Below are 24,196 nucleotides of genomic sequence, written 5' to 3'. Positions count from 1 at the left end.
CAGGCTTAGCCAACTGTTCTTCAGTCCACAGCTTCCTTCTCACTTCAAGTTAACTCCTCTGAGTTTGCTCACATTGCACCCTTTGAACTCCACTTGTCCTCAGCAACCTTAATATTATTTTTTATCTTAGTTTGACATCTGTTCCACATCTGTTCCACAATGCTTTGAATGAAGTTTCCACATTTTGTCCACATATAACTTCCTTTATGCATCTTTTGGGTATTTAATGTGATAGATCAATGCAAAGTGGTGCACAGTTGTTATGTGGAGGGAAATGTATGCTTTTCAAACATTTTTTTCCTTCATAAATGAAAATCTGAAAAGTGTGGCTAAGAGTTGGATTTAGTCCCTATTTCTTTAATACTGCTAATTAAAATCCAGTTCAATTTGTAATATTTACCAACAGTGTCATCATGAAAACCAAGAAACACTGCAGTGGAGCTTTAATCAATGGGCAGGATTGTTTTTTGGCAAAGCATTGAACATATGAACATATGGGAATTTTAAATACCCCTTATTCGGAAGTTATAGTTTCATAGTCTTTTTATTTTAGGGCGTGACAGCAGATGTCGGTGTTCAGTCCTGCATCATGCTCAATTGCACGAGGAACATGTTAGTGATGATAATGTGCTAAGTAACCCCCTGTCCTGAAATAACCTATGATGTTTTACCTTCTGGAGATTTTCAAACCTTGCAAAACAGAAATGAGAACTGATAGTGTTTTTATGATTTTATAAAACCCACATCTGTGTTTCTGCAACAACAACAAAAAAAACCCCACAAGCTTTGCAAATGTAGATGTCAATAAAATATTCTTTGGATCCATTTAATTCCTCATAAAATCCCAACTATGTGCTTCACATTATGCACTGTTAGTGTGTATTAAAGAGCATTTCTCAGATATTAGATTCAGTGGATAGTTTGGACCCACTGTCTTTGATTCCATCTTAACTTGAATGTGCTGAAGCCCCAAAAAAATTGAAAATGCAACCACTCAAACATTTATGGTCCATCTTGTGTTTTTTTTTTCTTTGCATTTCAACTCACATGCAAGAACACGCATTCAAATAAATCCATTTGAGTTCAACAGTACACACACACATGCATGCGCACGCTCGCTCGCGCAAATGCACGCGCACACACACACACTCAGCTCCTCTTCTTCATCTAACACATAACACTTCCTCCAGAATTTACTAGCAGTGTGTGCTGTGCAGGCATGAGATAACGTCCCAGAAGTTTTCCAAGGGCAGAAAGTGCGCTCTGAGCTCTCAGACATCAGAGGGAAGCCGCACCGCCGAGCCGAGGCTGATTCTCTACATGTGTTGCATCTGCCTTCTATTAAAAAGCCAAGAGCACTCTGGCTGCTTCTCCTGGTCTCTCGCTCTCACTCTCTGCCTGCAAACTACCTTTCTGACTCGCTTCAACCTCCTCTCCTTCTTTTTTCTGATTCTCTCTTAAAACTCCCTTTTCATCTTTTTTTTCTCTCCTTTAAACTCGCGGTTCTCTCTGAACTCATGGTTTATCTCCCAATTTTGGTAGATAACTTCTGACACAGTGTGACAATTTAAATTAGAGGGGTGTTGTGTTTTCTCCCCCCTCAGAATTTGGAATATCTGAGATTTATGTAGTTTTGTCATTCACTTTACTGGTTTTTTTTGTTCATGTTAAATTTAGTAGTTTCTAAAATTGAAAGAAAACAAATTAAATTTGTAGCTCACTGAAAACCAACCAGCAAAGTTACTCAAGCGTCATTGTCACATCATTGGTACATATATTTTTTTAATGTGTCATAATCAAAGCTAAAACTTTTCTCGCTATGAAAAAGTTTGTTTAATTATTTCCCATATGGTTTGTCACAACTATGCAGAGCATCACATACATGTGTTTATGGATGGAGCCGTTGCAACTTATTCAGTCGAGGTTTCATAAACAGCTCGGTTAAGGGTCTGCAACAATCATGCCTCTCTTTTTCATTTCACTTGCTCTCAGTCCTGACTTCGATGCCATTGGCCTTGAAATCCAACTCAATACATAAGAAGTTTTTGGCTCTATGTGGCTCCATATTAGACTGCTTTTCTTCTTGAACTTTTACTATTAGGACAAACCAGTGTCCTAATACTGCTTCACCTGTCTGGTTCCACAGGGCTCACTTGGTCATTTCCTTTCAGGTTTTAATGTCGATGACATTCAACTTTAAGTCTGAAAGATGAATAGTCTGTCCTCTTTAGTCTACTGGTTAACCCAGGTTAGTGACTGACTCTCTTGTCTTTAAAGCCAGCTCAACTTGAGTTACAGCAGTGCCCTTCATCTCCATCTAGCATTTGAATTGGTTTTGAGTTTTTATTTAAATATCAAATCTGTTTCTAATCAGTGTTTCTCACATTGAAAGAACATTTTTGAATAGCAGCATATGGTCTCCTGTACAGGGAGGAACCATTTGCACTGGCTCCTAATAGAATTTAGAGTTCATGTTGAAGTGTTCATATTGACCAATCACTTTAGACCAATCACTTTGGATAGGTCTTTAGATTAGTATGGGGTAGATGTTGTACCTCATACGATATTAACAACAAGGCATCGCATAGTGTTGTCATGGTGCCACAACTTTCGCGATGGCTAACTTTTTTTTTTAACAGAATCTATTAATTATTTTGTAAAAGCAGTTAAAATGTTCTTGTTCAACCAGGGTTGTTCTTGAAGTTCATTGATTTCCATTTGTTTGTAGGGCTTTTCTCCATTATCCTTATATGGTGTTTGAAAAGAACTTTGATAATAAGTTGTACTTACGTTACAATTTGATGCTTTGTAGCATGTATGTGGGATATTGGCTTCATATTATAGTTTTTCAAATTACTCAAATGCATAAAATCTACTGGTCAATTAATCATTTACATGATTCATTCTCATCATGGTAATCTATAAACAGCCTGCATATATCTTTGTGCATTAAACATTTGAGTTTCAGCAGAATGCGTTTTTTATTGGCTCTACATTCTTCAAACATAAAGGAAAGTGTGAGGGGGAAGTCAATAATACAATTTTATATTTTATATTCAGCTGCAAAACATGAATATTTTAAGTAACCAAAACATTTTAATATTAAACCAATCCGCATTTGTTTGTATTGGTATGAAATGCTTCATAACCTGTGACTGTTTTTAAAATTGGTGCAGAGGAAGTTGTCCTGAACAGCACAGTTCTGCACCCAAATTAAAAGCAATCGTTGCTACAATAGAAACTTTAAGGAACTGAAACAAACAATGTCTTGGTGAGGAATGGAAATTTTTTGATTAAAATTCTGTTGCCAAATGTGGCACATCTGTGTTGATTAAAACCTCATTCAGTTTTGGGATAGAGTCAGAGTTTTTTTTCTTAAACTTTTTTTCCTCATAAAGAAACAGAAAAGAGTCATTCTTTTAGAGCAGACATCTTATGTCTGTTTTTTATGTTCTTATTTTGAAATAAAAAATATAGCAGTTCTTAGGCTGCACTTTTGAGTTGACAAGATTGATCACATAAAGACTTGTAAACCCTGTGAAAATACTGCTACTGCTAAACACTTGATGCTAGCAATGCTAAAAGCTAGCATCTTCTAAAAGGTAGCATCTGCTTCATATTTCAGATTGTACAAACAAAAACAAGAACAACAAAAAAGAAACGGTCAGTTTTCTGTAAACATTGATCAAATATTTTCTCTTTTTATTCTGCTGGATGATTTGAATTGATGGCTGAGTAACAGGCTTCATCTGAAGATGTTTAAAGCAAGCAGCTTTCAAAAACATGTAGGGAAATTTGCCTTGAAGACCAGGGTTATGAGCCTCTGCCCTAACCAGAAGGCTAATTAAAGTATCTGCCTTACCTAAGTGAAAAAAAAACAGTCTAAGGTTAGTCTGTTCATCAACCACAGTTTTTAATCAGTTGCTCATTTCCTTCAGCCCACAGTCCTGTCTTCAGTGTTTAAATTATGGCAGGCTGAACGACAGCCAGTTTGAACCTGGGGGGTGTGTGTGTGCTGGAGTTTGGCGGACTTGTTAAAAGGAGCCTTTTTGCAGCACTTATGTCTGCTTCGGCTGATAATTATTTCAGATTACATTAGAGGAAATTAAACATTTCTTAAAGTACGTGTGAGGGTGACAAAGTTATCGAGTGCAGACGGAGGAGAGAGTGTGAATGTTACACGTTGAGAATTGTAATTTTTTTCGATTGCTAATAAGATCATTTTCAAGTGTTAAAAAATAATTAGTGGCGGCAGATCGGTTGAGTAGAATGGTCGGTTCGGTGCCACGTTCAACACTGATGGAAATTGTTTTAGAACAACTTCAGGTAAAAAATAGTAGTTTAAGACATTTAAGTAACACATTTAAAAATATTTCTTTAGATCATGGATGCTAAATACTGCTTTACAAAGCAGTTTAATAATAACAATGACTAGAATTTGTCCATTTTCAACTTGAAGATTTTCTTACTGACAGGATGCATACAATGGAGTTAAAACAAATTAGAAAGGAAACTGTATTTTCTATGGCTTGTATTTTCTATGAATTGTGTGCATTCAGTTCATTCAGGCTGCAAGAAAGTGAGAGAGAGCAAGACTTTCAAGAGATAACAGGGAGTTTTATGACCAGCAAAAGTGTAAGCTGTTGGGATTCAAAATGTTGGCTAGCTTTTGGAAATCTGAGTAAAAGTGAGAATACCCACAGAGACCACTGTTTACCAATGATAACATCCCTGACCCTGAACTAGCTAACTGCTTAAGTTTGCTAAGTGGACTTGAACAATGTAAGACGTTTAAATCAGTTTAAAATGTCAACTCTTTAATCAATTTATCTTTCTTTTAAAATACTACTAAACAGATGTTTCACATTGACTGATATCAGTGCAACATCTTCTCATCTGTCCATCATCTACTATGAATCACCACAAGGAGGCTAAAAAATCTCTTAAAGGAAAATTACTACCGGCTGAAATCTGTATCAGCGCATCAAAACCCTAAAAACACAGATTGGAAATCAGTCAGAACAACCTGACTCGATAACATTTATAATAATAATAGTAACAATAATAACAATATTTGATTTTCTTTTACTCAATTATCATACATCTTAAAGTGCAAAATGTAATGGTTTCTTTAATGTTATGACAGTTTTTGAGTTCATGTTGTGTAAATCTGTGTTCATACTCACATATAGTGGTTTCAACATCTGTCTGGCTCGCTGAGCTGTCCTACCAGCAGACTGCTATCAGCTGATAAGAGTGTTTACGTCTGCCTTATCTCTGTCTGTTTAAGTGTTGCAGCCTGTTACAGAAATGAGATGAGAGATGCAGCGTGCCTACACTGCAGTGAAGGAAGCACAAATAACGGTGGAGCAATATGAAAATGGCAAAATTTAATTCCAGCAAAGGGGAAGAATACTAAGCTGCTACGTTAATAAAAAATAAACAAAATAAAACAATAATTTTAGAACCTATATTTTTTTTTTCAGGAAACAACTTGCATTTCTGTGCTATTGCTGTTGGACTAAATGTTTTCATTTTTTTACTGGTAATTCTGGTAACATCTGTTTTGTTGGGAATCACAGACATTGAATTAATCACGTTTGTGAAATTTTACAATGCTGATAATAAAATGTTAAAAAAAATATTTTCCATGACAAAAGAACGTGTTGTAGAATTGCATTTTCTTTTTCTTTATTTCAAGGTAACACCTATTTTCTGAAGCAGCCGGTTTGTAAATGAAAATGTTAGCAATTTTCTTCACATTATATTCATTTGTAAACACACCTGGTTACAAATCTACATAACTAGTTACATGAATGAAAGCCACATGCACACCAAACATGCAAATGATTCTCCTGATCAAAGGATACTTTGATTTTTTTGTTTTTGTTTTGTTCTTTAATTGCGTGCAAATCAAAGTACAACTGGAATTGCTTGAAGCAATAGATAAAAATATATGTAATGAAAGTATAAATTCTTGAATTAACCCAGTTAGATTCTATTAGTGAGTTAAATCTTTTCAAAACTACCTACAATGCTGTTGACATGCACAAACATACAACTCATATTACTGGACAAGAACCAAGAGTGTAGAGGGATAACAATAATAGGTTATTAGCATTTTGACACCACTAGCTTAATGGCTGCATGTAGCTTTGAGCGTGCGTCGTCCCTGATGTTCGACTGAACTGGCTTTGGGGGTAAGGGGCGGGGGAGGAGGGCTCTGCTCTGCAGTCTTGTGCTTATCAGTGCAGGGCAGATATTGTTCCTGTGGTTCAGGCTGTCAGGTGAGGTGTGCGTGTGTGTGTGTGTGTGTGTGATAGTCGCATTTGTCGGTGAACCCCCAGGACAGGTGCTGAGGGATGGTTTTGTATTTGGAAGCAGGTGCGCCTCCCTTTCCCCCCTTGTTCCCTCATTCCCCTAGGAGGCATATGGTGAGAGTGATTGCAGAGACCCGATGCCCGCGGGGATGGCTCCTCCTCCCCTGCTCATCTGTTCTGGATGGGGCCCTGTGGGACACTCTGGGCTCTCCTGGGGTCTCCGTTGGCTGCGAATCAGACCCTCGCTTTCAGGTTGACTTCTTTGTTGCGCCGCTGGGCAGCTGCGCTAGCTGCCCTGTCAGCTTTACACGCCGCAGCTTTCTGTACAGCAGTGTGGAGGGGAGGACAAATGCCAAATGGCTTGTAGGTCACACCCTCTGATTTGTTTACACCAGACCTTCTTTGTACATATTGTTGCCTCTAATCTGCTGACTCCAGCTTCTGTTGTCATTACTCGGAGTAGAGTCCCATCTTGCTGCGATTTTTCACAAGCTCATCTCGCAAATGCGATGCGGTTCAGAGCAGGGATGGGACTCTCGGAGTAGGATAAATTGCAATGAAAACAAGCCTGTTGCAATAAACAATAAATCGATTAATGGGACGATAAATTAAAATGAGCTGGAAAATTTTGTTTTTCTTGTCCCTCAATGAAAAAATGGATGACAAAAGTCATCCATTTTGCTCTTTTTTTGAAGGACAATTTGGTTCACAGAAACCTCAGCATCCATATTAATTGTGGTTTCATGTTTTGTTCATGTTGGATATTTAAAACGTTTAAATATCCAATTAAAATGTATTTATATGTGAATTGCATTATGATACAATTTCCATTACATAACTTGAAAATGGTCTTGAAACAGCGATATTGTCGTTTATCATAATAACATCTGGAACAACTTATTGCCCAGAAAAAATTGTTACTGCGACAGGCCTAGATAAAAGTTTTATGATTTTATTGATTACCAATTGAGACAAAACAAAAAACCTGGATAATATTAACCTGTGGGGTTTTTTAAAATCCAGATTCTTTAAAAACTTAGACTTGATCTGTTTAGAGCTGATTTTGAATCACATCGTATGAAATATGGACCAACATATTCGATGTGTTTTGTTGGTCTTGGTGATGGATTTTGTCAAAATGTAATATTTGTCACTGGTTTCTCAGTTGTTGACTGACTGTATGATGGTTTTGTGACTTCTCATTCTTGCGTTTCTATGATGTAAAGCACTTTGAACCGCCTTGTTGCTGAAATGTGATTCACCAATAAACTTGATTGATTTACTTTTTACATCTAAATACGAATAACCTGCAAAGCCCTAGTTCACAGTAGAGCTGGGGAGATGCACAGGTGAACGCTTCAAGCCTTGTTGCCAAACGTGCATCTCTTTCTCAGTGGTAATTTATTATAAGGCGAGCCCGATGAATAATGTATGATTAAAAGACTTAATGGATGCGCAGGGACCCATCAAAATAAAAGTAAAAATCCATTTGCTCTCCCTGCTGTAAATCCACCTTGGGCTAATTTCCATCCGCGGCATTGGGGAGGCGTACGTTTCGAATTTGATGAAATGGGAGATGCTTAATTCGTAGAGAAAAGAAACGTACGTGAGGGATCTCGCCGTGACATGCAGGTGAGCAACACACCCACAAACACGGATCTCTCCACATGCATCCGTTCTTCGAAACGCTTAACTCTTCGGCTCTGTTCGTCTGCAGCCCCATCCCCCTCAACCCCTCTTTCTCCAAGCAGCTGCCTCTTCTGCGCCTGAACAAAATGAAGGCAGATGAATCAATTTGGCCTGTGGCCCTAAAGTGCACTTGTCTGCGCCCCAGCTTGGGCGTGGGGGATAATGAGCCAATAGATTGAGCTGGTGCCGCAGCCCGGCACTAAGCACCGAGGTGTCTCCGCCTGCCACACCACTGGGCCGCCCTCACACACACACACACGCACACTGCTGACGCCTCCCTGAGCAGCAGCAGCAGCTTGTCGCAGGGTTAATAGAGGTGAGGGTCCTTTGCGCAGGACACTTTTCAGAACAAATTAGAGAAATGATCTGTATCCGTCATCTTCAGCTTCTTCCCGAATCCCTTTTTTCCCCTTCTCTTCCCCCTCCTTGTTCTGCGCCGGCAAAGCTCCAAGAGCAGCGTTGTAGCTCGAAAAAGAAGAAGAGCATCGAGGGAGCTTGAAAGGAAGGAGCAGGTGGGAGGGCGAGGTCCAAGATCCTAAAGTAATGAGGATTGACACCGGGACAAGAAGGAGGCGCAGCTTCCCCTCAGTGCTAATGACAGGTCTTGGCAGCCAAGGAGAGTTGAGGCAGAGCGAGTGAAGAAAGGGAGAGGAGTGAGGTCAGAACTAACAGGCTCTCTGATCCAAGGAGGAGGACGAGGGGAGACCACACAGGCCTTCTGATGCCCCCTCACTCCCTGCGCCCCCCGCAAAGTGAAGGAGGAGAGAGGATCAAAGGAGCAGGACAACAAAGCTTCACCCTGTAGCCTTCAGCCAGCTCCCTGCTGACAAGCTGCGGATTGATTGACACTGCAAGGGCAGCGAAGGAAGAAAAGGGAGGGCCAGCCACGCCGAGCGCGTTCTGATGTGAGCCGTCTCTGCCCGGTGTAGGCCGTACTTCACAGGGGGTCTCTGTAACTTAACCCAGGGTTAGAGTATTATAAATGTACAGACCTCAGCCAGCATTACTCAACTAGGGGAAATTAAGATGCTGGAGGGTCCTTTGAAGATAATTAAAGAGCACAAAGCAGCGGCCTCCAGAGACAGACTGCAGACACGTTCAATACCGAGACTAATGGAGCTAATTTCTAGTACATTATTCATGTAAAACCCAAGCCTTTACTTAGCTGTGATTTTTTTTCTGTCTCCCTTCTATTTAACATCTATAGACTTAAGTCGTACCCATCATGTTCAACCCTCCTCAACACAAACACAATTACTCACATTCATTGCTTTAACCTGATTAACCTTGCCCGACTACTTCTTAAGAATATCTCTGTTTCAAAGGAACATTAAATAAAAATCAAAAAATCCCTAACTGCAAATTTCTTAAACAGCTCATTAGTGAATGAAGCCTGACCAAAGCCTTTCCACTGGTTCCAGAGTTACAGTGAAATCTCTGAATGAGTATGAATGCCCCAAACATGTATTTTACTCTGTAGATAAGTGTAGAAGATGACCTTGGCTGGTATCGTGGTGCACAGCTCGTTGTGATTTTTTTTTCAATTTGGGAAAGATGTTTAAATTTTTTTTTCCTCAGTGCTGATGAAACTAATCTGTTGTCTGCTGATGAGTAATTCAGTACAAAAACAATGTTGTGGTGGATTTCAACCATAGGCCAGAAAAAAACTCATATTACTTTGCCTATTTTTACTTGCAAACCTTTAGATGTAGATACGAGTTTCGCCAGCACTTTTAAAGATGGGGATGTACGGGGTGCTAGTCCTGCCAAAATCTTTGGCCATTGTGTTGGTTAACGGGCCAATTGCAAACTTCTGCAGGATAAGTCAAAAAAACTGAATTATTGCCTCAATTGTCACAACTGGGTTTCTTTCAAACAGAAACAAGTTCATTATAATTATTATTAATTTTTTTTGGTTGCATTTTGCCATTCAATATTATTGCTGCTAGGAAGAATGTATAGTTTAAAAGTTTACAGTGATTTTGGACCAAATAAATGTAACTTGTGGTTTTCAAGACATAAAAATCTCATTTAAATGAATTAAATTTATATTTCAATGTCTTACAATTTACTTTTTTAAACAGGGAACGATCACACCTCTCTCAAACACAAACATCCTTTCATTTCATTAGATAATAGTATGTAGCAAGATGTCTGTCGTCCTATCTCATTGAGTGAATTTGTCTGGTGATGAACTTTAAGCTTCCACTAAAATCTTAAAACCTTGTGCCTGCTCTTAATTTGAAGAGGGGCAGGAGTTGCATTGTTGACTGAATCGGATAATAAAGACTTGCTGTCTGTCTGTCTGGCAATATTCCGTTTATAGAAGCACTTAATAATCCCCCACCTCTTTTAAATAATTTGTGTAAAAACATTTTGGCTTGGCACTAGAAAGAAAGAAAGAAAAAACGCAGACAAAATCCAAACCATTTGTAAGCCCTCGGGGAGTTCCATGCTTGGCTAAGCCTTAGCCGCTAACAATGCTGATGTTAGAATCTGCTTCACTGCGATCAGCTCCAAATTAAAGGCCTATTTTACATCATAGACGTCTCCTCTGATGAGTAACTGTATTGTTAGAACAACACTAAAAGGAAGAAAGAAGAACCCAGGCCAATTAAGCACCTCCCCAGACAGGAAGTTAGTCCCTACATAATCACAGGCAGTCAGGATTGCCAGTCTTTTGTCAGAGTTTGCGAATTCCTTCCCAGATCAATTGCCATTCTGTTCCATTGAACTGCAGCTTGGGGAATGGTCTTTGCACGCCGCATCATTAACCTAGATGCCTAATTAGAAGCTTTGCTCTGATCAATTGCCAAATTGATTGTGGACGTGGTAATGTAACCCCAGGGCCCTGGAGAAGATGAAAACACTTTGGGTACCTTCAGGAATTTGTCAGCAATACCGATGGTGGGTAAACAAAGTAATCAACAACAACACTTGACACCGATGTGACACCGACTGTACCTCGAAGCTCTGTGTCTGCTGATGTGCCTGCTTGCCTTCCTGCCTGCCAAGGTGGATTGCTCTCTTTGTGCTCCCTTTGAGAGGAGGAAATCAAAAGGGCCACCTTCTATTTTGAGATTCAAGAAGTGATTAGGCTGACAGCAAGTCTAGAGAAACTGAGAAAGAATGAGGGAGACGCGGTTAGATGTGGAAGTCAAACCTGATTAGGGCCACCTGCCAGGTCTATCTTCCTTCCATCACTACTTCCTGATTGCTCGGTAGGAGCTCCTCCTTCCTTCATCTCCCCCTATTTAGCCCCTACACTATCACTATCGACCTCAGCGGACTGCCAATGCCCCTTGGCCAATCAGCGTGCAGGCCTTGGCAGCAGCAGGGTAATTAAAAGTGAATTGTCTGCTTGGCATGTACGCTGGTGGGCACAAGGGTAGGCAAACACTTCCTCTCTCAGCTGCCCTGTCTTCCCCCTCTTTCCCAGCCAGGTGGTAGCGTACAGGACCTGTCAGATTAGCTGATGACCCTTTTAATTCTAGCCCAGCCGGGGGCCATAATTGATATTTACCAGGAAAGGTTAATTGTAGCAGTGATCTGCTTAAATTACAGTGGAGATCAGGAGACCGGGGCCAGACACCACACTTGCCACCGGGGGAGCTACTACACGCTCACTGCTAGTCAAATGGATTACACCCCACAGCCATCACTGTTGTACGCCAAGATGGAGAAGCAGAGAGAGGCATTTTCATTGGCCACTCCACATCAGCGCCGGGTCCCCCTCGCCGAGTTCGCCCACCTCCCATCTGGCTGGGAATTTGGAGACACGCCAACTGTGTGGCTTGACAGGCTGCAAGAAAAGCGTTTATTGTAAGGGTAGCACTGATGCGGGTCAGAGAACATGCACTCACTTGTATGGTTATGTTTAACAAAAGAGGCACACAATCATATATACATATCAATAAATCAATCAGATTTATATGTAAAACACATTACAGCAACCAGGAAGTTCAAAGTGCGTTACATCAGAAAAGCACAAAAATCAGCAACTGGAACATTACATTTTGCAAAGTGCCGTCATTACAGATCAAAATGTGTAATGACTTGCACAGCCGTCTTTAAAAGGCAGAAGAATTGAGACGGATGAAGGATAACGAACCCTAAACATGAAACCAGAGCTACAATTAAAAGGCATTGATCAATCATATTTAAACTGAAGTGTAAAGTTTACTTATGGTGAGCTATTTTCAAAGTAGGATGAACAAACCTGTCTGTCTGGTGGTAGCTGGTAGATATTTTTCAAATTTCCATTTGAAAATAACAAAACATCTCGTGTCTATTGTACTTATGCTGCACGGATATGCTCAGTTGTTGTGGCTATAAATAGTGCTTGAGAATAACATAAAAGAGAGAGCTTTACAAACTATTGTTTTTGTTACTGCAGTGTGTTAATGACTGGGTGAGTGACCCTTATAATGGTGCACAAATACTTTCACCCCTCCATCGTCTACAACCGTTTATCCTTGCAAAGTTGCACTCATATGGTGAAAGGCAAGTTACATCCTGGACAGGCCACTAGTCCATCACTGTGCTACTCAACTATTTAATTGTTGATAGTTAATAATAGGGAATTAGTGATTAAATGACGGCATGTAGGAGTCTGGGTTCCCTTGGTCTGTGGATCTGTAATTGTCGCTGTGTTTCAGGTGTTGAGCTGATAACCCACAAGTAAAATGTTTTTGCTTATTTATTTTTTACTCCTTTTACATAGAAAAAAAAGAACTTTCCATTTTACAGTTAATAATTTAAGGAACACACACTTTGAAGTAGGTTTACTAGTGAACATGAAAGAAGAAACGGCAATGCGTGAAGACCAAGGAACACAACAGACAGGTCAGAGAGAAAGTGGAAGAAAAGTTTATAGCAAATGAGAATGTTTCTCAAGTGCTGTACTTGTTTTTGTGACAGTATGATTCCTGCATCATGCAGTCACAGCCTTAGAATTACCTAAAAACAGGCATGAAGTAGTTCTTTCCTTCACTTTTATTGTTGTCGCAATAGTACCACAAAATATTGTGGTAAAAATCCATATTGCCCAACCACTCACTAAAGTTTGTGGCATTAAAATGACCTTTGAAATGATTTAATAAATGTGGATGATTTTTTTTTTTTGGGAAGGTCATGTAAATGGTATGTTCCACTTGTGTACATGTTTGTTTATGTGTGATTATCGATACAGTTTTTTCAAACTTCTTTTCTCGCATGTCTTCGGCAGATCAAACCTTTGGCGCCGCGTCCGGTCAAACTCAGAGAGGACGAGACGTTCCAAGAATTTAGTCGGCCGCACAGGAGCAACTCCAAGGAACAGCTCAGCGAGGTGAGTCCCCTGAACAAGAACCTTCCCTTTTTCCCCAGACCTCCCACTGAGAGCTGCAGTTTTCATTCCCACAGCCCAAACCCAGAAACCCGTAAAATGAGAATTTGGACAGAGGCTGGCAGCACTGAATGTGCACCGAGGCTGAAATCAGAGGACAGGTGTTGTGGTGCTCTCGCCTCGCAGAGCTCCTGTGCATTAATAAGGAAGCCGACATACAGGAAATGATTAAGGTGGTTACACAGCAACAGCAAGTTTGCCTCATGGTTAAACGTGGAGATGACTTAACATAAATCAGCCTGGTGTGAGCTGACCCCGCCAACCCCCAGAATGGAACGAGTTAAAGAAACGCTCCAATTATCGCCTCACCGACATCCATATGCAAACCCATTTAGTCGGAGGAGTAGGTGGCAAATCAGAGCGGAAGCCAGACATCGCCGCGGTGTAAGGAATAAACTAATGCAATTTAGAAACAGGGAAAGTAATGAGAATTTATGCAAAATCCCCAGCGTCTCATTTTAAAGAATGTAGAAATATGATTCTTAACTAATGCCTGTCAAGCAGGAGCCTCCCAAACCTAACGGAACCTGATTGTTCGTTTAGCCAATGAAAGCCTACAGAGAAGGGCAGGAAAAACATGGAGATTTTATTATTTTTTTTCCTGGAGAGGAGGAAAATGATGGAAGCAACAAAGAAAATACAAACTCATTAGGTCCATTGTTTGAAGCGAGTCAGCATTTTAGGTGGGATACAAAGAAGTGCCTTAAAAAGATTTTTTTTTTTTTAAATCAACCAGACTAATTTTTTTTCAATTTTCATTCTTTTTCTTTTCTTTACTATGCTTCTCAGCTCCTTCTGCACAATACCTCCCCTCCTCCCCCCACACTCTCTTCCCTCCACTCCCTCCCCTTATGCTATTTCTCTCAAATTTGTATAAAAGGGTGTCTCTTAATGAAAAAGTCAGGAGGAAGAGGCGGGCTTGTCAGATAAAAGACCGGCGCTTGTTGACAGCTCTGACAGGGATATACGACAACCACCGAGAGGGAGGGGGAGCGACTGGAAAGGAGGTGGGGGTGACGCGAGTGGCGGTTGTTGTGGTGATGGTTCTGGGTTGGACGTGGGGGGGGAGCAGAGGGGAGGAGTTTGGGGGATTCACTGTTGAAAATTGCATGCTATAATCGCAGACGGTGTTAGATGTTGCCAAATAAATGGCGGCCAGACGCTGAGCGTTGTAGCCATGGCATATCCATCCATCCATCCATCCATCCATCCATCCATCCATCCATCCATCCATCCATCCATCCATCCATCCATCCATCCATCCATCCATCCATCCATCCATCCATCCATCCATCCATCCATCCATCCATCCATCCTGTCGTTAACGTTTCCCCTCCCTCTGTCCTGCTTCTCTGCCTTCTTCCTGTCTTTATATATATATATATATATATATATATATATATATATATATATATATATATATATATATATATATATATATATATATATATATATATATATAATTTTTCGAGTATCTTTTTACGGATCAGTGAAATCTCGATGAGCACGTTTAAAGCGCTGCTAATTTTCATAAAACGTGCTCCACCACATCAAAGTGGCTCCCCGCCATTAAGAGCTCTCGACTAATGATGCCGCGTCGGCGACTGGTACAACGAATGTCTCTTGTCTTGCCGCCAAAGGAAAGAGAGACAAATGGCACGCCCGCCTATTCGCCTGTAAAAAAAACAAAAAACAGAAGAAAACAAACAAACAGTCATACGTCAATTTGGTAGAAGAGGCGGTGGGAAGTAAAGTTTAAAAAAGAAAAAAAAAAACAGGGGGATGTTGTTTGTTCTTTGTCATGGTGGGGGTCTTTATCTGCTTATTTTGACTAGGTAATTGTGCCTGCAGTGCAGTGGGGCTTCACCACTGAGCCGCAGAAGGATTAGGGAAATGTGAGGTGGCTTCCTCCGCATGTGTGTCACGCAGAGAACAGGGTGGTTTCTTCACATGCGCCGACCCACACACACACAACCTCATCGTTCTACCACTGAGGGCAGACGTACAGTCACCCCGTCGTGGTTCTGGAAGTCGAGTCGCGTTTATTCGTATGGCACATTTACAGCAACGAGGGAATTCAAAGTGCTTCACTTCACAACAACATAATGCAAGAAACAAGCAATAAACATCACATTTTGTCACCAGTCATCAAGCAAATACACGTCAAATATGTTGGTCAGTGTTTGATTTACTGCCAATCAAAGGAAACTCTAAGCAGGTTGGTGTCTTAGCCTTGATTTAAAGGAACTCAGGGTTCCACCTGTTTTGCAGTTTTCTGGAAGTTAGTTTCAAATTAAAGGAGCACATCATCTGAATGCTGCTTCTCCATGTTTGACATTAATGGAGTGGAAAGTTGATACAACAGCAGCAGATCTTAAAGTATTCTGTTGTTAAGCTATTCAGTGATTTATAAACTAACAAAAGTAATTAAGTCTATTTTCTGAGCAACTAAAGATGAACGGATGGATTAGTTTCTGTATGTCCTTTAAACCTGGTAACGTCCTTCAGGAGATAGAAGGCCGACTTTGCATCCGTCTTCATGTGTTTCTGAAAGTTCAGGTCTGACTCCATCGCCACACCCAGATTTCAGACCTGATCTCTCCTTGCTAGCTGTAACAATGAAGCTGCGTTCTGACTCTGAAGACAACCACTTCAGTTTTGTTTCTGTTCAGCCGGACCACACATTGATTTGCTCTGATTGGCTTTCCCCCGGCGGTGGCAGAAATCACCCTCTGGTTTAAAAAATGTACGGACTGGACACTCCCCTCCCATTGCCATGTTTTTCTTTCTTTCTTTATTGTCAAGAGAGTGGAGGAGAAGAGGGGGGTGAGGGTCTGGGGGGCAAGAAAATAGGGAGAGGATTAGGGGCTGGATTTAGCAACACTTTTGTTCTCCAAGGCTGTTTAGTTAACCCTTAAATGTTGCCAGCATCCGCACCATCCCTCTCGCCATTAGCCATCGCAACCATCACGCATACACACACTCTTCATCTGCCACTTATCCCCCCACCTCCCCCCCTCTCCTGGGCGGGTTCTAAATCCTTTTGAAGTCCTAAGCGCTGCAGAAATCCATTGAGAGCCATGTATAATGGCTTTTAAAGAGAGAGTGTTTAGCTGTATGCCGACCCTATGGCTTATGAACCGCTGGCGTTTTAATGGATCCCTCCCCCCCTTTTTTCCCCTCCTCTATTTTATTTTTTTCCCCTCCTTCACCAGCACTAAATCCAATGGATTGTCCCTCATTATCATTTAAATAAGCCTCTCTTTCTGCTCAGAATGCTCCAAGTTGAATGAACTCTACATAGTAGGACTAATTCCACAACGGCTACGGCTTCCCTCCACCTATGCCCATATGCTCTCGCACAAACACGCGCATATAGACTCGAGCTGACGAAACAGTATGCTAGAAATACGAGCACACTCTGCCTTCCTTTTTGGTCTTTTCTTCTTTTTTTTTGTATTTACACTTTTTTTTTTTTGCCTTCTGTACAGTGTTGCCTGCTCTCTCCTCTCTCGCTGTGGCAGCGAGGGGTGCAGAGAGGTTGAGGAGAGAGGGAATAGCCTTTTGATTCCCACAGGGCCTGCTTTCCGGTTCGCGGCAGGACTCCTTGGTAATCGTCGCCACAGGAGCTGTCCTGCGAATCAGAGGGGCACACAGGCGTTGATGAGGGGCTGATGCCTAGAGCAGGTGTAGGTGAATAGTTGAGGGGCACTGGGAGAGTGCAGAACAAGGGAGGCAGGGGCAGCGGAGGTGTGGGTGCGTGTGTGTGTGTGTGTGGTGGGGGAGGTCATTTTGGATTGAAGGTGGACCTATGGATGAAATTGCTCTAGCAGAAAAGTTCCCTCCAGAGACCAGGGGGGGAGAAATTGCCAATCTAGACGGAGGAATAAAAGCAGTGAAAAGTGGAAGTGGAGGAAGGGATTTGGAGATTGGTATTCGTGTTGCGCTGTGACACACAGAGAGCCAGAGAACAGAACAAAAGCTGGCAGTGCTGCTAGTCCACCTCATCTGCTTTGCTTAGCATTGTGGGGGAACTACGTTTAAAAAAAGGATTGCAGGGTTAGCTTGACAGCGTTCCAAAACCCTTCCACAAATTCATAAAGAGCTCGTCATGCTCGATACAATAAGCGCATCTAATATGATTTGGCTTGGGTAGAGGCAGCACAGATTGAAATAATAATAATAATAAAAAGATTAGATAAAATAATGACATCAAGTAAATTGCATTAAAGTTCTATTTACATAAGTATTACAGATCCTTAAGTCGTGCATTAATGAGCATTATAAAAAGCTGTCCTCAAAAATTATTAGAAGTTTAGAAGATTAGCTTTCCATTGCAAACGCATGCATTAATTCAGTCCAAATTCAATTCAAAAGCATACTGTGTTAATCCCAAAAAGTGAAATTAAACACTGTTGTAACTCATGCCTTACAAGCATCTTCAGAGTTGTGGTGGAAGGTGATGCAGTAGCAGTCAGTCTTGCAATAAATTTGAAGAAGCTTCTGACTGAAGACGCCGTCGCTGTATGACTAATGATTGCCATGACATGCTAAAGGCTCAATATCCGAACAGCAGAGATGACAATTCACAGCAAAATTTCTCGGATGAGACCACAAGTTGCTGGCATCGCTGCTAGTCCACCTCATTTGCTTTTGCCACGTCTCTTTAAGTTTCCGTCTGGTTTTATGGTTAGAAAGTCAGGCAGAGAGCCGCTGAAGTTGGAGATGTGATCTTTGCTCATTGTGATCGACGGACAATATGGCTTGCACTTCCTCCTCTCTCTGCTCTTTTGTCCTGATGTAAATTCATAAAACCTCTGTTTTTCTTTTTTTTTTTTTTTTTATGCCACTCGGGTTTGGGGTCATAGTTCACGGTTTATTTGAGCTTTGGAGATGCTAATAATCTGCTCCTCCAAAGCAGGTTATTTGTAAAAACACCTTGCTGCAATATAAACCAAAGACAAAATGGATCTGGTCGTCAGTCATAACCTTTGCATATTTTATTAGCGATTAGCACAGTTTGAGCCATTAGCATTGTCTCTAACTCTGAAATTTCCAACAGCTGTTTAGCCAACAGAGGTTGAAAACAGGGCTATTATGTTGTTCTTTGATGAAACTTGTTACATAAGCAATAGAAAATAATTTTTTAAAAAATGTTTCTTTTTTATTGTCTATTTTATCTCAATGCTTCTTCTGGCTTCATTTTTAAACACTTCACTCTTACTTTAGTAAAACCATCCACATCAAAGAGTGTTGTCACCATGACCCATTAGCTCTTGGTATGGGGCATTCACTGACTGACTGGATTATTGAGCTTCAACTGGCATTCATTTCTGGTCTAATGGTTAGTGTCTCATTAAATCACTATTGCTTAACCTCCAGTGCTGGAAAAGCCACAATGCTTGAATTCATCAAATGCTTTTTGTGCTAGATGTAATTTAACTTGGTCGCTGAGCCACAAAAATGAGCAAATTTTAGCTGGTTTTCCGATTTGAAAGCAAATCTTGCTCAGTCAGGTGTGACATCATCCCCGCAATCCCTGAGAGACAGAGTGGCAGGTTTCCCCTGGATCTCCTCCTCCGTCCAGGCAGGAGGAAAAAGGAGTGATGTGTGCAGGTGTCGGGTACATGACAGGGTGGGCAAAAGGTTAACGTGAATATTGATATTAAAGCGACGTTGCTTCATCATGTCTGTGTGAGCGAGTGAATCGCTCCTTAAAGGTCATCCTTGTTCTCCTCTCTCTCCCCACAGAGCTCCACTCACTCCCTGTCGGGCCGCGGCTACTCGGTAAGTGACATTTTCATGCTTCATGGCTTTACGGCTGAATTACAATCTCCAACGACTCGCTTTATGGCCCCGGCGCTCGACATTTTAATTATGTTAAATAGAGTAATGGAGAAATCATGATATTAGGAACATTAATTCTGGCTGACTGAATGATTAAATTGTGGGAAGGTGTCCTGCACTACCTTGACGAAAAGGGCCCCGCTTTATTGGCATTGATCGGCGCCATTCGCCAGCAGTGCAATTTGGCACCGAGTTTCACATATTCCTGCGGTAACAGTCAGTGGGGCATCTTGATGTTCATTACGATATAAATCCTGTTTTCCTTCAATAAGGCAGCTACAGCTAGTCTTTGTTCTTCAAAAAAAATTTTTTGATTTGAAGTTTCTAAAGATTTGTGGAAAAGGAGTGCATGCGATGGGTTTTATTAAACAACACAGTGTTGAAAGATTTCCTCTTTGTTTCTCACCGGTCAGATCAATGAAACTGTTTTAACATCAAACATAACCTGAGTACATAAAAGTTGAATAGTTTTCAATTCAAAAGTTTTTTTTTTTTTTTTTTTTTTTATTAAACAACAACTATCCAACCCGACCTGGTCCTCTAACCTAAGAACTCATTCTGGGCGTTAGCAAGAGCAACATAGTTTATAACAACATTTCTATCAGATTTACTTGCAAAATGTTGTTTTTTGGCCAAGTGGAGGTAGACTTGCTAGTTGTTGACTAGGCCTTTAAAACTTTTTTTATTTGTTTGTTTTTGAGGGACATGGTGGTGACCTGCTACCTAATCCAGATGAGCTTGAACTGAAGGTCACAAACCGATTGCTCTGTCTTCGCCTTTAAGAACTTGTCCAGGTTCTGAAACAGCAACGCAGCCCCAGCATTGGCTTTGGCCCTGGCACGCTCCCGTGAATGCCTTTTTTCCCAGTATCTTACTTATCATTGAATCATCAACAGTGACTTTGACTCAGATGAGTGAGGCATGCAGTGTTTTCATTTTCTTGCCTGCTAGATAAGTTGGAAATGCAGTTATTCTGGTAGATCAGCCACTCTCAAGGATCATCACTATTCTACATTTAGCTCCATTTACAAATATTTTGTCAATTTATGAAAGGGCAGTGCCTCCCATTTTTGCTGTCCCAGGCACCTGTCTGCCCATATTTTATGTTTGTTTTTTGTTTTTTGACGGGCTGTACGGATGGGGGACTAATAAAGCTATTCTATTCTATTCTGAATCTCTTTCAATAGAAGAATGACTCTTTTTTAACTTCATCTTGCTGGACAGATGCTGTTAAAAGTGTTTTTTTTTATTCTGCTGGTACGGTAGTCATCAGGCCCAGTCGGGAATCTGGATTTGCTCCTCTGGCTAATCCTATTTTGACAGGACCAGGTTGGTTGATATAGCAGAGAATTTGGATTTAATTTTCCTTCACAAGAGGAAATCATCACTTGAAAACATGTTGTATTTACTCAGGCTATCTCTGTTGATTTGACGATCTGAACAATTTAATACAACAAATCTGTAAATGTTTTAGCGTTCATTTCTATAGTTAACCTAAAAAAAGGAGCTACTTTGCTTTTATTGTTTGTAAAATCTTTTCGCCTTCCTATTTTTATCCCATTTAAGCTTTTGTTTTCCTCCCCCTTTGCATTGACGAAGTAAAGCGCTTTGAACCGCTCCACTGTTGGTTGCCATGATGTGTCAAGTCTCAGAATAATGAAGACAGCGCTTGTCCTTTATGTCCTTTGCTAAAAAGGGAACTCATAAGAGGTACTTTATTTAAAACATGCTCCTTATTTGCAAATGAGCAGCATATGGTGCGGGTTATTGGAGCTCGGAAGCAATCACCCAAACAAACAAAGCAACTATAAATGGTTTGTCATCCTTAATCTGCCTCAAAGGGCTACTGTTAAAGCGCCGAACAAAGCAAACTTCAAAAAACATTGATCTCTGTGGAATCGGGGGGAGGGAGGTTTTTTTTCTTTCTTTTCTTTTCTGTTTTTTTTTTTTTTATGTTGTTTTAATAGAACATGTCACATTCCTGCTCCCCGGCATCAGCACACTCACAGAAGGATGAAAACAAACAAGACCTCCAAAAAAAAGCTGGCAGAGCCCTTTGGCTTGAGCTGTCAGTTTAAGTCGGAAGGGAACGAGGCCTTCTCTTTATCTGAAAGGCGAAGGGGAGGGATTCGGAGCGAGAGAGGTGCAGTTTGGCTTGGAGGTAGTGGTGTGGGAGGAGGAGGCGGGAGGGCGGGGGAGATTGTGCAAGCAAAGCAAAGTCTAGTAACGAGGCCAGGAAGTTTCATGTTGTCTGGCTCCCCCTCGCCAGCTATCTGATGGTGCTATCTGCAGTGTTTGTAGCCTCCAGGCACCTCCTGGGTACTGAGCTCTGACACTCAATCTGCTCGGCTGCAGGGTCCGCTTGATTTCTGGGGGCTGCTTATCTGCAAGTGCTCCGGGCTTTACAGTACGATGGTTTTGAAGGAGGGCTCAGGGTGCTGGGTCAGAGGAGCTACAGGGAACTGCAGGGCAGAGGCTGAGAGGCTGTAGGAGGAGGGGGAGAGTGAAGAAGACAAACAGGAGTAGGAGAGAGAACAGAGCAGTAGAAAAGAATCAAGAATGCTCTGCGTCTAAGTGAAGCGTCAGCAAGACAGAGCCGCAGTAGCAATGATAAGTAATGTTATAAGTGACTATTTAAATCGATCGATTTCTAATGATTTACTTCCCTGCAGATAAAAACTAATCAGTCGTGTGTGTGGAGGCTGTTTAACTGACCCGAACCAGTAAGAGAAGATTAAATATATCTAATTCGACGGAACATTTCAGGTCAAGTTTGACAATCTGGCAAAACAAGTTCCTTACTGTAAGTTTTTTGCACAATTTCTCTGTATTAAAATATGACTATGAGAGAGAGAGAGAAAAAAAAAAAGAATTAAGCACTTCTGCCTTCTCCCAGTTTTCCCGGTACTAACCAATCAGAGGCAGAAGGAGGGTCTTAGCGCTATCAGTCTCTCTCATGTACAAGCTGCTCTCACCTTCCCTCTTCTCTGCTGTGTTCACCACAACATAGCCTGTTGCAAATGCTAAGGCTAGCATAGCGCAGTTAGCATAGCCATTGATGATGGTGGATAAGCAGTTTTCCTGGAACGGTGAGTTGTCTCTACCGTTAGCACATGTTGCAGCACGTACACAAGCTTGATTAACCTTCCTCCTGGCTCTGATTGGTTGTTTTTGACATGTCTTCAGACGGCAACAGTAGCACTAGGGGAGGTCGTAGGTCATCTGTCTCATATCATACTGTCATGACATGGTGATAGTTTGAGCAGATATGGTAAAAACATATTTTTGTTTAACTTATGTGCTGCAGTTTTACAGTTGAAGATCTTTTTAATTTCTATGTTAATTGTTTTATAATTCCTATACTAGTAGGGGAAGTTATAGCAGCAGTATTATTATTATTATTTTGTTATTATTATTATTATTATTATTATTATTATTTTAGTCCTCTCTCAACACGCTTCTGCTACATTAGGTTTGTCAGGCAGTAATTACAGTCCAGGCACACAGTGCACCCAGCATTCAAACTGTTGTTTGAAATCGCTGACATTTGTTGTTGTTGGGTTTGGGCCCAGTGCAAAATGTTCTAGGATTCAGACCACACCATAATGTCATAATGGACCATTCAAAACGACCTCCCCCTCCCCAAAAAGAAAATCTACCTCTTAACTGTTTCCATTATGTCTGTTGGCGTGGTTATTTATTTTCAAATAAGTGAGGGGATAATAAAATATTTAAAGCAACGTCATAATATCGAGTTAGATGCTCTGTCATGTTGAAGATGTTTTGGCAGGAGTGTCGTTAGTAGGTCGAAATGAGCTTAATTTCCATAACTGGCAATGGGAAAATACATTTCCATGTAAACATTTACAAGATTAAAAAAACTGCCTTTCGGAACAGATCAGTTTTATATTCGGTCGTTCCTCTGTATGAACTGAATACATCATGGTAATTATTAAAATCAGTTTTAGTTTAATCCTTACCACTTGAAAAAAAGTATTTGCTAGCTGAAGGGAATGGAGAAAAATTAACCTGGTGCGTTGCAGTAACAAGGCTTTGAATGTCTCTTCCAGGCCACCGTACAGTCTCTCTGCTTGGCAGCTACAATCTAATATCAGTTTGTTCATGCTTCGCTGTTATGTTCCAGTCAGTCTGAGGCTGCCATGTCAGGTTAGGTTTGTTTTAGTAAAGCGAACCACTTTGTGCTATTCTGCAGCATAAGATGCTAGAGACGGGTTTAAAATCGACATTATTTTCATTTAGTCTACTTTCCAAAATGATAATAAAACCCTGTTTTCTAGCAACTCCTCTCACTCAGACATAGCATAATTTTTATTCTCTGCTTGAACCATGAATAATTAATGACCACTCTTATTTTTATTTCTTGCGTTATGGTTTTACAAGAGAAGTTGGAATTGAATAAAACGAATATTGGCAAGTCAAACAATAAGAGGTGGGCAATTGGCAGATGTAATAGATATCTCATAATTTAAGATCCAATGGGAGCTTTTGTTCTTTTCTGTCACAGAAAAAACAACTTTTCTCAATAGCATTGTATGATATATAAACAAGTTGTTACGTGGCATTTGTGCTTCTGTGTCATCACTAGACTTTCGGTGACATTTAGCTAAGTGACTGAAGTAACTAATCTATATGAAGCACTGAGTGACAACAGATAAGCTACGCTTCGACTTGTCCTCACTGTCTCAATCACTGCGAACAACTGGGTAGGGAATTGTTTCCCAAACCAATTCTCTCAACTCTTTGGGTGGCTTCATTATAACCTTAGCAGTGGGGAACTATGTGGGCATTGTTTCCTTTGCTTTCCACCTGCTTGTTGTTCAAGAAGAGATGTGCAAGCGTTCCAGGCAATTTATCATACCCTCTGAGGCTTCAATATTAAGAACCCCAGCATCTCCCTCTGCACCTGGGAGATAGGTGCTGCAGCAGATGCAGA

The 24,196-nt window shown here is 40.9% G+C and overlaps 1 protein-coding gene across 7 annotated transcripts in view; it reads left to right on the top strand.

The window, feature by feature from the left end:
• Nucleotides 1–24,196, top strand: part of fbrsl1 (fibrosin-like 1) — a 327,802-nt gene that overhangs the window by 120,838 nt on the left and 182,768 nt on the right. For all 7 annotated transcript variants that reach the window (XM_055050778.1, XM_055050777.1, XM_055050781.1 and 4 more), the window contains exons 3-4: nt 13,237–13,338; nt 19,147–19,182. In XM_055050778.1, the coding sequence (XP_054906753.1) occupies nt 13,237–13,338; nt 19,147–19,182 (138 nt within the window). The remainder of the gene's footprint in view (nt 1–13,236; nt 13,339–19,146; nt 19,183–24,196) is intronic.

This window comes from Poeciliopsis prolifica, unplaced genomic scaffold (assembly GCF_027474105.1).
Source record: "Poeciliopsis prolifica strain line A6 unplaced genomic scaffold, Auburn_PproV2 SCAFFOLD031, whole genome shotgun sequence".
Classification (NCBI taxonomy): Eukaryota; Metazoa; Chordata; class Actinopteri; order Cyprinodontiformes; family Poeciliidae; genus Poeciliopsis; species Poeciliopsis prolifica.
This window is presented reverse-complemented; position numbering and strand designations above follow the sequence as displayed.